The 15196-nt window shown below is 38.2% G+C and overlaps 1 protein-coding gene across 1 annotated transcript; it reads right to left on the bottom strand.

The window, feature by feature from the left end:
- Positions 1-11770: 11770 nt before the first annotated feature.
- LOC115213500 (FUN14 domain-containing protein 1-like) lies at positions 11771-12799 on the bottom strand. The gene has a single exon (XM_036501892.1). The coding sequence runs from the start codon at positions 12626-12628 to the stop codon at positions 12218-12220; it is 411 nt and encodes a 136-aa protein (XP_036357785.1). The 5' UTR covers positions 12629-12799; the 3' UTR covers positions 11771-12217.
- Between the last annotated feature and the right edge of the window lie 2397 nt (positions 12800-15196).

Raw genomic sequence — 15196 nt, 5'->3', positions numbered from 1 at the left:
GAGGAAATCAGGTTGTGTTAGTCAGCTTTAAAGCTGTTTTACAATGGATTGGATTTCCACCAGTTTTCAACAGCCGGGAAAAGATAACAGTTGCCTTGCCATAGGACACATTACCTTCACCATGTAGATAATGATACTAGGAAATGCATATTTCCTTCTATAAAGCTTCTTTGTGCAGGTAAATTATCCTTTAATGTGGATCTTGGTTCTTGGATCCTTAAAAAGTTCTTGCAGTGATAGAGTGTCTGGCAAAGGGAGCATATGTGTATGTACTGGAGGCTTTTAGCCTGGACACTAAACAACATTAAACATCAGTTGCTGGCTGCTGGGCTCAAATGGCAGCTGTTCTTGCAAATTTTTCTGCCAGTGAACAAATTGTGCACTCAACCCATAGTCATTGTAAATATAAGAATAATATATCAGTGAGGCTTAGTTTTTTTTCCTTCCATAGATACTTCTTGTCACATTATTGTGAGTTTGTGCACCAACTTTATTATCTAATATCATTTATTGAATCCAATACTAAAATGCACACACAAGACAAAGTCATTTCATGGATGGTTTGAATAAATCAAAAGAAAAGAACAAAGAAAAACTGGGAGAGATTGGGAATCATGGTATTGTGAAAACTAACAGCAATGACATCAGACTTATTTCACTGAGTGCAGAGAGGGGAAGTCTTACTATTAGCAACATGATCATGGTTAGTGTGGAGATTTTAAAGATCAGCTCAACTGTACAACAGGTGGAGCTGAGCATCGTACAGGTTGTTCAAAACCAAGACTGTCAACTGCTACAAGCTCAACAGTTGGGATATTTGCAAGAAAATTCATTATTCTCTAGTTTCCAAGGAATTCATCAGCTTAGAAGTTGGCATGGAAGACAAAAAAATGGTCTGCTTTAAATTCTGCACATTATTAATTTACTGTTGAAGAGAAAAACATCAATATTGGTGGTTTGATGAGATCTCTTTTCCACAGGCTCCTGTTCACATAATAACTCTTAGATAACATGTCAGGTAACACTCCTAAAAAAAGCAATAATTGACTCTTTAAAGTAAGGTTCAGTTAATTTTTTCATATGCTGCCTGTTGAAAGGTGGATTGGGAAAGCTCAGTGTTCATGCAGACATGCACGCTTTCTATGATGGTACCAGGAATTGTTCCATAGCCAGTCAAATGATCAGATAGCATATTGCTACAGACACAAAAAAAAAAAAAAGAAATAGTGACAACAATAGTAGAGTGCTGGTAGAACTCTAGCTACTAAACTCACCTAAACCAGTGGGTCCAGCAGTAATGAAGGAAGTTTGTGAAATGCCTGTCATTCATCACCTTGATGAGTCACCAACTTTTACTATGTTGGTGCTGCCACTAAGATGTTAAAAAAGGGGAAATATGAACTGGACATTATTCTAATTGGAATCTTGAAGGAGTGTAATCACCTGTATATGGGAATGCTTAGTTATTAGATCTCTGAATTGTAAGTCTATATCTCAACATTGAAAGGATACAAGCATCCTTACTATTATAAAAACAAAGGAGAGAAATATATTTGTTCCAACAGTAGAGATATACCACTTTTGTGCATTGGTGGGAAGACTGGTCAATATTTATCTAACAATGCGGTGTTGAGCACTCATTCTCACTGTTTGATATTAACATGTGTATGTATGTTTATGTATAAATATATATATATTTCATCATCACCATCATTATTTAATCTCTGCTTTCTATGCTGGCATGGGTTGGATGGTTTGATAGGAGCTAGCCAGCCAGAGAGCTGCACCAGGCTCCAGTTGTCTGTTTTGGCATGGTTTTTACAGCTGGAAGCCCTTCCTAACACCAACCACTCCACAGAATGGACAATGCTTTTTGTGGCACTGGCACAGGCAAGGTCAGTTGTGGCATGGTTTTTTTAGTTGAGTGCCCTTCCAAATGCCAACCACTTTATTGTGTGGACTGAATGCTTTTTATGCAACACCAGCATTAGCAGGGTCACTAAGTAACTTGCAAAACAAAGATCCTTTGAGAGGGGAGGGGGCATTGGAAGCAATCTTGTATCAAATGATGAAAGGTTAGTGTGACAGTGACACAAAAACAGGAGTCTTACTGTAGAGGAGATACATAGTTACCTGGTCAGAGAGAGAGAGAAGGCGTTTGAAACCAGTAACAAGATATATATATATATATTGCTTAGGCATTGTGATACTAATAACCTGGTGCAGAACTCAATGTATGCATCCCTCTGAACACTATTCTCTCTCTCTCTCTCTCTCTCTACAAATATATATATAGAATAGTGGTACAGCAATGCACCAAATGTATGGCATTATAGTAAAGCTTCACTGTGTATATACTGGCAAAGATGTTTGTAGGCAGCAAACATAAAACATTTCATCTTACCTGTAGGAAGAACATTAGATAAATGTACAACCCAGATGTGGATAATCTAGGACCTAGGTTTTGAACTCTCCAAAATACATTTGTTAATGTAAATTTAATTAGTTCTCTTCAACTAGATTCCCCAGACAAAATTTTGTATGTTGCTACATCAGTGCCAGTATACTCGCCTGAATGCCTAAGCCATTAATAGAATCAAGAACAGTGAAAGAGTTTTCAAAGAAAAAATTATTAAATAGTGCAACACAATAAAATTGCTATCCAGTAAAACAAAGCACCATAAGGTTAAAGTATTTTAAAGAGTTCAAAACCTAGGTCCTAGATTATTCACATCTGGGTTATACATTTATCTAATGTTCTTCCTACAGTTAAGACGAAATTTTTTATGTTTGCCATCCACAAACATCTTTGCCAGTATATACACAGTAAAGCTTTACTATAGCGTTGTATATTATCGACTGCTATTTCCAGTAAATATTGGTGCATTGTTGTACCACTATTCTATATTCATACTTCAACCTTTATGGTGCTTTGTTTTACTGAATAGCAATAGTATTTCTATATATATATATTTTACACTGGTGACTGCTGTGATTTCGGTGCGAAATGAATCAGTTGTGGCACAGACTTCAAAGCGATGGGTTGGGAATCTCTAATCACGGTAATGCATGCTGAAGAAGCTAAGGCTTATTTTGCCAGTGCAGAAACCGGTTCACGTGAGTCCAGATACTTAAATGTATGTTAGTAGATTGTCTTAACCTGATATTGCCATCGTTTGATTTCTGTAGTTTTTATCAGTGTATTTTTTGGCAATTTAATAAGAGCTTTGACTGTTATTTCAAGCAGGTAGTCATACTTAGTATGTCCTTTGATAAATTTTAATTATATATATATATATATATATATATATATATATATATACATACAGACACACATATATAAATATATATACATACAGACACACATATATAAATATATATATGTTATACGTTAGAACAAACAATAAGTTGTCATTACAGTACTCGGAGTTTCGAATGTCGGACCAAAGAGCTATGATGCATTCTTGTTGGCTATTAATATCAGTAGACACTACGATAAAAACCATTGAATGAAAGGGAAGTTACTCTGATAGGTAGAAAAGAAAAAAGATCAAAAATACACGCAACCATATTCTCACATATATAATAAGTGCAAGCATGGCTGCGCAGCAAGAAGTTTGTTTCCTAACCACATGGTTCTAAGTTCAGTTGTACTGTGTGGAATTTTGGGCATCTTCTCTAAAGTGAGGCTAACAAAAGCCTTGTGTGTCTTTATATTTATGTCTGTCCCTCACCACCACTTGGCAACTGGTGTTGGTCTGTTTACATCCCCATAACTTAGTGATATCATCATCATCATTTAATGTCCATTTTCCATGCTGGCATGGGTTGGACAGTTTGACTGGGGACTAGCAAGCCAGGAGGCCACACCAGGCTCCAATTTGATGGGGCAGTGTTTCTACAGCTGGATGCCCTTCCTAACACCAACCACTCCTAGAATGTAGTGGGTGCTTTCTATGTGCCACCGGCACAGGAGCCAGTCAGGCAGCACTGGCATCAGCCACATTCCAATGGTGCTTTTTACATGCTACCAGCAAAAGAGCCAGTTGGGGCGGGGAGGCTGGCATCAACCATGTTTGGATGGTGCCTTTTATGTACCACCAGAATGGGGAACCAGTCAGGCAGCACTGGCAACAATTCATGCATGCATGGTGCTTATTGCATGCCACCAGCATGGGAGCCAGTCAAGTGGCACTAGCATTGGCCACAACTACAATTCCATTTGTGATTTAATTTGTCTTTGATTTTACTTGATTCAATAGGTCTTCTCAAGCACGGAATGTCATCCAATGATTCACACACACACACATACATATATATATATATATATTGACCGTGTGTGTATCGTTGGCAATTTTCTTTCTCCATCTTCCCTTCCTTTTCCTATGTTTCTGATGAAAAGTTCTGCTTGAAACGTTAAATCCTCCTTCTTCCTTTCCTTTCCTGAGCATCCAATAACGCTATACTTGTTCTGCATTGTTGTATTTTCTCTTTTTTCATGTTTGGATTAACTATATACACACACACACACACACATACATATACATATTATATATATATATAGGTGTGTGGCACTCATGATCACAAGATGAATTTTGATTCACCACTGAGCAATGTATTTCATTTTTGAACAAAACACTTTATTTTACATTGTTCTGTCTACTCAGCTGTAAATGGATAACCCTGTGACTGACCGGTATTCCATTCAGGGGGAGTGTTGACCTGCTTGTCTACAACAATGCAAGAGCCAGTGGTGTATAACAACAGCCAATAGTCGGATCAATATAGTTATACATAACACACACTCACATACAAATATGTGTGTGCCTGTGTGGCTGCATTATAGGCATGCCTTTGTGGTGAGATTGAAGAAGATATGCAATGAATAGAATATGAGTGGAATATGATTGTTGTGATTGGTGTCACTGGATACATACATTCAGCTCATTCTATTCATTCACTCTGACTCGCTGTCTCTCTCTTTCGACTTAGCACTGCGGTTTTCATTTATTTAAATTATGTTTTACTCAATTCCCAAAGTTTCTAGATGTTTCAGTAATTTTTGTTGCAGAAAATTCCCTACGAATTATCTTCAACCTCGTTGCTCCTTCGAGGTGCACTCGCCCTCCCACCCCCTCCACCAATACCGGAAGTTTCTACCTCTGTCTTACTTGACTATCCCCCCCCCCCGCGTATACACCCACTCGCACCCCTATGTCAGTTTTATTTGATCATATAGCGCAAAAACGGTGAAACGTATGCAGGTTGTAGTCTCAACCCCTCCACCAACACCGGAAGTTTCTACCTCTGTCTTACTTGACTATCCCCCCCCCCCCCGTATACCCCCAACTGCACCCCTATGTAGGATTTATTTGATCATATAGCGCAAAAACTGTGAAATGTATGCAGTGTTTCAGTATGAAATCTGCCAAATGCAAGCTTTCTTTTCAGGTACATGACACGGCTGTCCCTCATCCCAGGGTCTCAGAGGCCCACACCTCCCACACCCTCAGAGTTGGCACACTCAATGTTGGCACATTGAAAGGTAGGTCTGGAGAGATTGTTGAGCCGCTTGAACAGGGACGTGTGGATTTATGCTGCATCCAGGAAGTAAGGTGGAGAGGAGGTTCCGCTAGGCTCCTCACAGGCAAGGAACATAGGTACAAGATTTTCTGGGAACACTGACGGGGTCAGGGGCGTGGGTATACTTCTTGCGGAGAAATGGGTAGATAAGGTAATCGAGGTAGTCAGAGTAAGTGATAGAGTACTTAAGATTAGATTAGTGCTTCACCATAGGTCAGCTACCATCATCTCGGCATATGCCCCTCAACCAGGGCTACCGGAAGGACAGAAAGACCAATTCTACGACACCCTATTGCGGACTACCTCATTGACAAACGACAGTGACCTTCTCTTTGTGGCAGGTGATTTCAATGGACATGTTGGACAGCATGTCGGGGGCTTCCATGGCGTTCATGGAGGCTACGGTTTTGGCTCTCGAAATGGGGAGGGAACCAGGCTGCTGGAGTTCTGCGATGCAAATGACCTTATGGTTTGCAATACCAACTTCAGGAAACCCACCTCTCACCTAGTCACCTACTGTTCTGGCAGACACACTAGCCAGATCGACTACATCCTCGCCAGAAAGAGGAAAAGAGGGCTGCTTATAAATGCCAAAACCTTTCCAGGCGAAGAATGTACTCCTCAACATAGATTAGTAGTTAGCGACTTCAGGATCAGAGCTAAATGGTTGCCCAGAAGACCAGCTTGGAGGAGAAGGGTCTGGAAGCTTAAAGATCCTGAAAATGGTCAGAGATTTAGAGACATACTACTCGAAGCCTTTGACAAAATAGAAGGGGATATAGCTTCACTTAATGTGGAAGACAACTGGAGATTTCTACGGGACAATCTGCTGACAGCCACTGACCAGATCTGTGGATGGAGCAAAGTCCCATCTCGACCCAGAGTAACGTGGTGGTGGAACAATGTGGTTGACAGGGCTATTAGACAAAAGAAACAGGCTTGGAGGGTCTGGAAGAACGGTGGTAGCAGGGAATTGTATCAGACAGCCAGAAGGGAAGCTAGGAGACAGGTTTATTTAGCCAGAGGGGAAGCGGATAAGAAAAAATTTGCCAATGTTCTGCGCCATGAGGATGAAAGACTTGAGGTATTTCATGTTGCAAGACAGTGTGTGAGAGAGAATCGTGATGTGGTAGGAGAGAAATGTGTCCGCAGGGATGCCGTAAGGTTAGGGTTGGCAACATGTACACAGAAGAATTCAAAGTAGAGGTTGGGGTCCACCAGGGTTCAGTACTCAGCCCCCTCCTATTTATCATAGTCCTCCAGGCAATTACGGAGGAATTCAAGACAGGTTGCCCCTGGGAGCTCCTCTATGCTGACGACCTTGCTCTAATTGCTGAGTCACTATCAGAACTGGAGGAGAAGTTCCAGGTGTGGAAGAAGGGTTTAGAATCGAGGGGCCTTAGAGTCAACCTAGCTAAAACCAAAGTACTAATAAATAGGAAGGTAGACAATCCACAAATGTCTTCAGGAAGATGGCCCTGCTCGATCTGTAGAGAAGGTGTAGGTAGAAACTCTATAAGATGTACCCAGTGTAAGCTATGGACACATAAGAGGTGCAGCAATGTCAAAGGAAGGCTAACTGGGAAGATAGTTTTTGTATGCAGCAGATGATCGGGAGCATTAAACTCTGAAAATTTGCAGAAAACAACTTCCGTCACTTTCCAGGGGGAAAAACTAGAAGTAGTTGATAGCTTCCGTTATCTAGGTGACCAAGTCAGTAGTGGGGGTGGATGCGTTGAAAGTGTAACTGCTAGAGTAAGAATAGCCTGGGCAAAGTTTAGGGAGCTCTTACCTCTGCTGGTGACTGAAGGCCTCTCGCTCAGAGTAAAAGGCAGACTGTATGATGCATGTGTACGAACAGCCATGCTACATGGCAGTGAAACATGGGCCGTGACTGCTGAGGACATGTGTAAGCTCGCAAGGAATGAAGCCAGTATGCTCCGATGGATGTGTAATGTCAGTGTGCATACTCGACAGAGCGTTAGTACCTTGAGAGAAATGGTGGACCTAAGAAGCATCAGTTGTGGTGTGCAAGAGAGACGATTGCACTGGTATGGTCATGTGGCGAGAATGGATGAAGATAGGTGTGTGAAAAAGTGCCAATCCCTAGCAGTTGAGGGAACCCGAACCTGGGACGAGGTGGTGAAGCACGACCTTCGAACTTTAGGCCTCACTGAGGAAATGACCAGCGACCGAGACCTTTGGAAATATGCTGTACGTGAGAAGACCAGGCAGGACAAGTAAGTTCAGCCCACTTATGCATGCCTTTCCTCCCTTGGACACACAAAGACCTGTTATGGCAAGCGAAGTCGATATCGAACCTCATCCGACGACAGACACCCATGCCAACCCCCTTTGCTTGCGAAGACCTGTTGGGGCAAGTGAAATCGAAATCGGAATCGAAATTGAACCAATCCTATGACTGGCACGCGGCAGATGCCAGGACTGGTGGTACGTAAAAAGCACTATCCGAATCGTGGCCGATGCCAGCGCCGCCTCGACTGGCTTCCGTGCCGGTGGCACGTAAAATGCACCAATCCAACCGTGGCCGATGCCAGCCTCGCCTGGCACCTGTGCAGGTGGCACGTAAAAAGCACCCACTACACTCACGGAGTGGTTGGCGTTAGGAAGGGCATCCAGCTGTAGAAACATTGCCAGATAAGACTGGAGCCTGGCGAAGCCTTCTAGCTTCCCAGATCCCCGGTCGAACTGTCCAACCCATGCTAGCATGGAGAACGGACGTTAAACGATGATGATGATGATGATGAATATCAAACAACCTGGAAATGCTACAGGCTAGGTTTTTGCTTGTGGAATAGATGCAAGCAGCAAATGCATTTCAGATGGTTGATATTCCAATATGAAATATTGATTTAAATGTTTAGTGTAGTGTCTTTTAGTGATGAAGCAGTAACTATGACGAAGAAATCCAGAATTGGTAAACCTGATTTTGTTCAGCATGCAGCAAATACCATAATAAAAAGAAAGTACAAGAAACAATGAACAAATGTACATGGTCATTGTATTATGATGTAAAGAATATGAAGATATTTTAAGTGGTTGTTTTTTGTCATAATAGATGAAAAGAGAGAAAAAGGGAAAAGATGCAATTAATAGAAAAAAAAACATGCCAACAGTACTGGACAAGAAGCAGAATTAGTGGTTTTGAACAAACAAGAGAAAAATGAACTGTTGTTAGAAATACAGAGACAGAATTGTGGAAGAATTTCTAATACATGTATCAATGTAGGGAATTGCGTGAGAGGTGAGTGAATGTGTTTGTGCATATGTGTAATAGTGAGAAATTACGTATGATGTGTTAATATGAGAGGCATTAACATGATACAATAGTATATTAACATAAAGATACTAGGAAATATTGATATATGGAAAATATATCAATATCACCTAGTATTAGGTAATATTGGTTTCCAATTTTGGCACAAGGCCTGCAAGTTCAGGGGAGTTCAGTGTGTGAGCCAATTACATCACCCCCAGTGCCCAACTGTTGACTCCAAAAGGATAAAAGGCAAAGTCAACATCGTCATCATCATCATTTAACGTCCGCTTTCCATGGGTTGGACGGTTTGACTGAGGACTCTTGGTGGAATTTGAACTCAAAACATAATGATGGCCAAAATGTTGCTAAGCATTTTGTCTGACATACAAATGATTCTGCCTGCTCACTGCCTTAGTATTAGGTAATAAATGGAAATACGAGGTAATATTGATATATGGTAAAAAAAAATTTGATGAGAGAAAGATGGGGAGTGGTTTAGTTAGAGATGATACACAGCTGGCTAGCATATAACTGAACCATTGTCATGGTATTAGAAGAGATAGAGAAGAATCTACATCTCTGTGTACTAACAACAGTAGAGTGGAGTGAGTAAATTATTGTGAACCAGATGATCTTTTGTATACATGCAGTCCAGAATGTATGCATAACAACATTACCATCACATACAAGATGATAAAGGATTAGAACAAGTATTAAGAAACTATATATTATTGTACCTAACCTTTTGTCTTCTTGTCTTTAAGACACACTATCAAGAAATTTGATCTATTTCTTTTCACAGTTATCTTCCATTGTCAGAATCTTTTTCAAACATCACCTATGATCATCATTCTTTCTTCTATTTACCCTCTTAGTCAGGATTATTTTTATGAAATAGTGATAATCTCGAAACAACACTTTAATCTTGCCAAGCTCGTGAAAGTCTTTTTAGTGTTGATGTCACAATAAACTGCATCAAGTACACCCTGTAAAGTGGTTGATTCAGGAAGAGCCTATAACCATAGAAACTATGCCAAAAATTAAAATGTATGAGCAAACATGTGGTCCTCCTACCAGTCAAGGAAGGTAGGAACTTGGAATAAGAACTGGCTGTGATGTATCGAAACCACGCCAGCATAAAAATAGGCAAAATTATGATGACTTCATACAGACTACCTTTCGCCAAGAGAGAAATTCTTTGTTGTGAAGAAAGGCGAAAGCATTATTAATGTTGTATTGATCTATGACAAATCTAACAGATAAGAAATACAACTGGATACATTTGGTACCAATGGTCCATGCAAGACACCATATAACCAACAGAATGACTTTCTGTGTGACAAGCAAGTCCAAGAGAGGTCATCCACCATTAATAATATGCCTGCCTAGCTTAAGAAAAGGAATAATTAAAGCACTTTGCTTCATAAACCTCTAGATGTGGGTGATAGTTTGAATAACTGAGTATCACTGCCAAAAAAAAAAAAAAAAAAAAAAAGCTTTTCTGCAACTGAAAACATACATACTTGATTGTAACAAAATTTCTATTTTGCATTTCCAGTTTTAAGTAGCAAGCTGGCAGAATTGTTAGCATGTTGGGTGAAATGCATGCAGCATTTCATCCAATCCAACTATACATTCTGACTTCAAATTCCAAGGTTGACTTTGCCTTTCATGGTCATTAAAATAGTTAACTTAATCAACTTAACCCCTTCCCTGAAATTGCTGGTCTTGCACCGAAATTTATAGCGTATGATTTAAACAAGATAGGTATATGTTGTTTATAGGATATCATGTACCACATGACCTACACTGGGTGATTATACCACTATGGGTAACTTTTGTCTTTAAAATATATATTTGTCAGCCTGGCAGAATTCCTTCCTCTTCCTGCTTTATTCATGGCAAGTTAATAAGATCAAAAATCAAGTATACAATGATCATGTTCTTCACAACAACCAAACAGTAACTATGTGAAGTGGACTGCATAAAATAAAATGCCTTTATTAAGAAAACAAGACATATCTAATGATGTGAACTTCTGATATTTTGGTTGTAAATGTGTATCTTATTCCTGACCAAGTGGTACCACCAGGAGTTTGGACTTCTTTAAAATCTAAAGGCAGAATATATGTGAACATCTATTATTGTACAAAGGTATACAATACAAAAAATAATTGTAGTCAGGGGTTTCTAAGTTACCATCAGTCTGAATAATTATAAAATTGTTTCAATGTTTATTGAACAATTGTCATGGGTCAATCATCTTGTATGTGAAGTTCAGTCCTTTTAGCCAGTAGACAAACCCTTTATGCAGAAAGTGATTGCAATTAAACAATAGTAGACAGAGAAAGATGAAATTTAGCTAGCAAAAAGTTTCTTTCCCGGCACAGAATAAATTCTATGATGAATGTATTAAGCACGATACTGCAGGGACTGAAGGACGAGTTGGACGTAAGTTACATGAGAGTACCTTTTAGTTAAAGCAGTGTTTCTGCAGTGGCTTTTTCTCTTTTGCAATGAGATAGGGGAGCGGAAAAATAAAAAATGAAAAAGAAAAAACGCTGTTGACAAAAGCTTGAAAAAGCAACTGACTCTCGATCGATTCACCAATCCATCCCGTTTCCATTCCATAATTTCTCAAGTTTTGTTGTTAATCTACAGTACGAAATGTCGTTCTGAGGATCTTATAAATACAGAAACATAACTATGCTCTCATTTTTTCAACAAGTTTCGGCCCTTTGTATGCTTACTTAATATGACCTTCATCCCATTACTCTAAACTGCTACCGAAATCTTCATGCACTACACAAACCAATATTTACACTATACAAACGCATTTATAGTAATAAAAACTTTCAATGTTTTTAAATGTCAATGACGTAATAACTCACAAAACACACGATACTGTTTTTTTTTTTTAAATAAAATAAAGATCCAGATAGAAAAGCCCCAATGAAAAGTTGCTACATTTTTAGTTTCATGAAAAGTTTAATACAAAAAGAAAAATATTTAAATTAATGTTGATTTCATTCTTAAGCACCATGGACTTAACATTTCTGAGTCCTGGGGGATGGGGATGTTAGTCGTTTACAAAAACTAATTATATACAATAACAGCTAACATATTAAACACGGTATGACAATGATTACATGTAACACATTTACTTCTAATTTATCGATTCAATAAATAAAATATACGCATAATGTTGTGACTGTTCAATGTATTTATATGGTAAACGCATGTAAATATATTTGTATGTGTATGAATTGTTATGCATCATAAAAGAAAAAAGGATGCGTGCATCAGATGCAGAGAACATTATTTACGAACACGAAGAAAGAAGTTTAGTTCAAATCAAAACGAAAAGCCCATTAGAAAACCACCAGCAAACATCGACGCAAATACAATATTATTTTTGAAAAGGGCTTCGGTTGTCGATACAAAGCTAGGGCAAGTTTTCTTGGTTTCTTTCATAATAGATCGACCAGCCTTCTGAATGCTGTCTTCAATTTTATTCCAGTTGAATTTTACATAATCCTGGTGATGAGCAACTTGTAAAAGCAAGATTGTAGTCCCCATAGTTGCTGCAGCAATTTTGCCCGCTTTTGAAATCAGCATTCCCGTACACCAGCCTGAAACTCCTCCAACGAGACTCTGTTTAGTGGCAGACATTCCAATTACGTCTTGAAAAACATCCTTTATCCATTGATGTTCTGGAACGTATCGAATGATATCCATTTGTTCGTGTTCTCCGATTTCATCCATTTTTCTGATAAATAATAAACTTAGCTTATTTATTTAGTGATGTAATGTAAATATTTTCTGTATTCAAGGATATTGTTGGCTTAACTGGGATAATTATTGTTCGAAAGAATCCAACAGATTTCTCAACGGGTTGCTTCGTACAATTACCCCAGAGTACTCAAGGGAAATAATCATTCCTTACTTCCTTTTCAAATAAATCTACTATGTTGTATTTCACTGAATTAATTACCCCAATTTAGCTGTCATATATTAACAAATCGTTTGTTTAATTATTGTGAGTTTCTTTATGCAAATACCCGTTTCAAAATATAATTTTTCCTTTAAAAATTTGTATGTTTGATAACAGAAATTATGGATTGGCCGAGTCATAAAAACATAAACTATAAAGTCAGCGTTCAAAACCAACTGAAGTCAGCTTTACTTTCCATCTTTCTAAGGCAACCCCCCCCCCCAAAAAAAAACTCAGTATTTATTAAACATTGGAATAGATTTATAATTTTATGATGTTTCTTAGATGTGAATGGAATTATAGAAGACACTTGAATTTACATATAGTCTAATATATAAAGACACTGCGTTAAAGATTTATAAAAGAATTAAAAAGAAATTGTTACTTTTTATTTTGATAGGCATTAACAGCGTCTACTGAGTAAAAAAACTTTAACGTTATTTAGTATTGTTTTTAAACATTTCTCTTCCCAACTAATTCGGTTGTCAAAAAGAATGTTGAAGGTATTGTTGAATTAGTTTCAAAGTGCCTTTAACCCTTTAGCATTCAGATTATTCTGTAAAACGTAAAGCTTATTTATTCACACCATTTAAACTTAATCTTGCATCATTTCATGGCTTTGAGATTTCAATGATGTGATTGTTTATTTTTAAAATGACACAATAAGGTAGCTATGAATGACCATATCTGACTAGTTTGAACATAAATAGGTAGAATATTTTGGCCAGATATAGCCGGTTTAAACCCTAAAGGGTTAAAGGACAGAAATACATAATGTGTAACTCTTATTTGAACCGATGGTAAAGAAAGAATTGTATACTGACTTAAAATGATTGCTTTATGAGTCAATGTACAACCAAAGTTAATTCATGCGTTCAGCAGGGAAATAAAAAGTGAGCAATTTAAGATGACTTTATTACGAAATTGTATATTTTAGTGTAAGACCATGGTTTCAAGGCAGAATTATATTCGGTTTCTGCTAGCATGAAACCAGTCAGTTTGAACAATCATGGGCATCCGCAAGAAAACTTTTAGCTGAATGGTACAATATACAAAACTCTCACCTTTAAGGTGGACACCTAATGAAATCATATAATTTGGACTGTCAAACAAAAATTTGCTAAAGCATTAGAGTTTCGATGATATTTCAACACTAACAAGTTACCTAAAACTAGTGACTCAGCAGTCATACTATATGAGTGAAATGCATAGACTTGCCCAGCATAAGGTAAGACATGTACAAGCCAACAAAGAGCTTCTTCACAGTCACTCAGCCTGCTAGAAGTAGCAGTAAAGTCAACCCCAAATCACTTTGGATAATGGAGCTCTAGATACACTGTTGGGGAAAAAAGTAAGAACGGTCAAAACCAAAATGCTTTTGATTATCGGCATGCTCAGTGTTGACCAGAGACTAAACAATAACAACAACAAATGTAATAATTCTTTTATAAAATTCATGCAAGTCTCCACACCAAACACAAAATATAATCTGTTTTCAATCTTATGGGATCTTTTTCATAAATCCCATTACTGTATTAATGTTGGCAAGAAGCTAACTATTATCTATCTTTCTTATCATTTTACTTGTTTCAGTCATTAGATTGCAGCCATGCTGGGACACCATCTTGAAATATGATAATAACGAAGCATTTATATCACCTGTAAAATGTATACTTGATACAGTCTCATTTTAATTACCACAATGAATTATTTGATACATCAAGTTCATAAATGGATTATTAGATAATACAAGTTCTCTCCTTATTTATGAAAGATAAAAGTCAGAAACAAGAAAATTGTCACTGTTTTTCTCTTTCCTGGCTCTAATGTTAAACTCATGCCACTGATTCTCAGACTATCACCACGTTTAGTAACTAGTTCAATAAAATTAATTAACTCCTATTTCATCTGTGAGTTGAGTAAATTGACTGTCTCTAATTTTCCCTTCTGCCCTCCATCACTGCTACTGTGTCTAAACTCCCAGATCCTGCATTTAACATATTTCCCTTCTCTTTCTAACAGAATACTCCTGTGGAATTCCACAACCCATTGATCTTTAGATATTCAAACTGAACATCATCCACATCAGTCTCACCAGTTTAGAAAGGCCTACAAAAGTCATGGACATAGCCCACCTCTTTTGACTGACTTATAAGAAAAGGTGTCATTGTTGAATATATATTTATCATCATCATCGTCGTCGTCGTTTAACATCCGCTTTCCATGCTAGCATGGGTTGGACGAATGACTGAGGGCTAGTGAACCAGATGGCTGCACCAGGCTTCAATCTTGATCTGGCAGAGTTTCTACAGCTGGATGCCCTTCCTAATGCCAACCAC

This window comes from Octopus sinensis, linkage group LG1 (assembly GCF_006345805.1).
Source record: "Octopus sinensis linkage group LG1, ASM634580v1, whole genome shotgun sequence".
NCBI lineage: Eukaryota > Metazoa > Mollusca > Cephalopoda > Octopoda > Octopodidae > Octopus > Octopus sinensis.
The sequence above is the reverse complement of the archived record's forward strand: the minus strand, read 5'-3'. Positions and strand labels throughout refer to the sequence as shown.

Coding starts and splice junctions, on each gene's coding strand:
- LOC115213500 (XM_036501892.1), bottom strand. CDS start 12,628: ATGGATGAAATCGGAGAACACGAACAAATGGATATCATTCGATACGTT.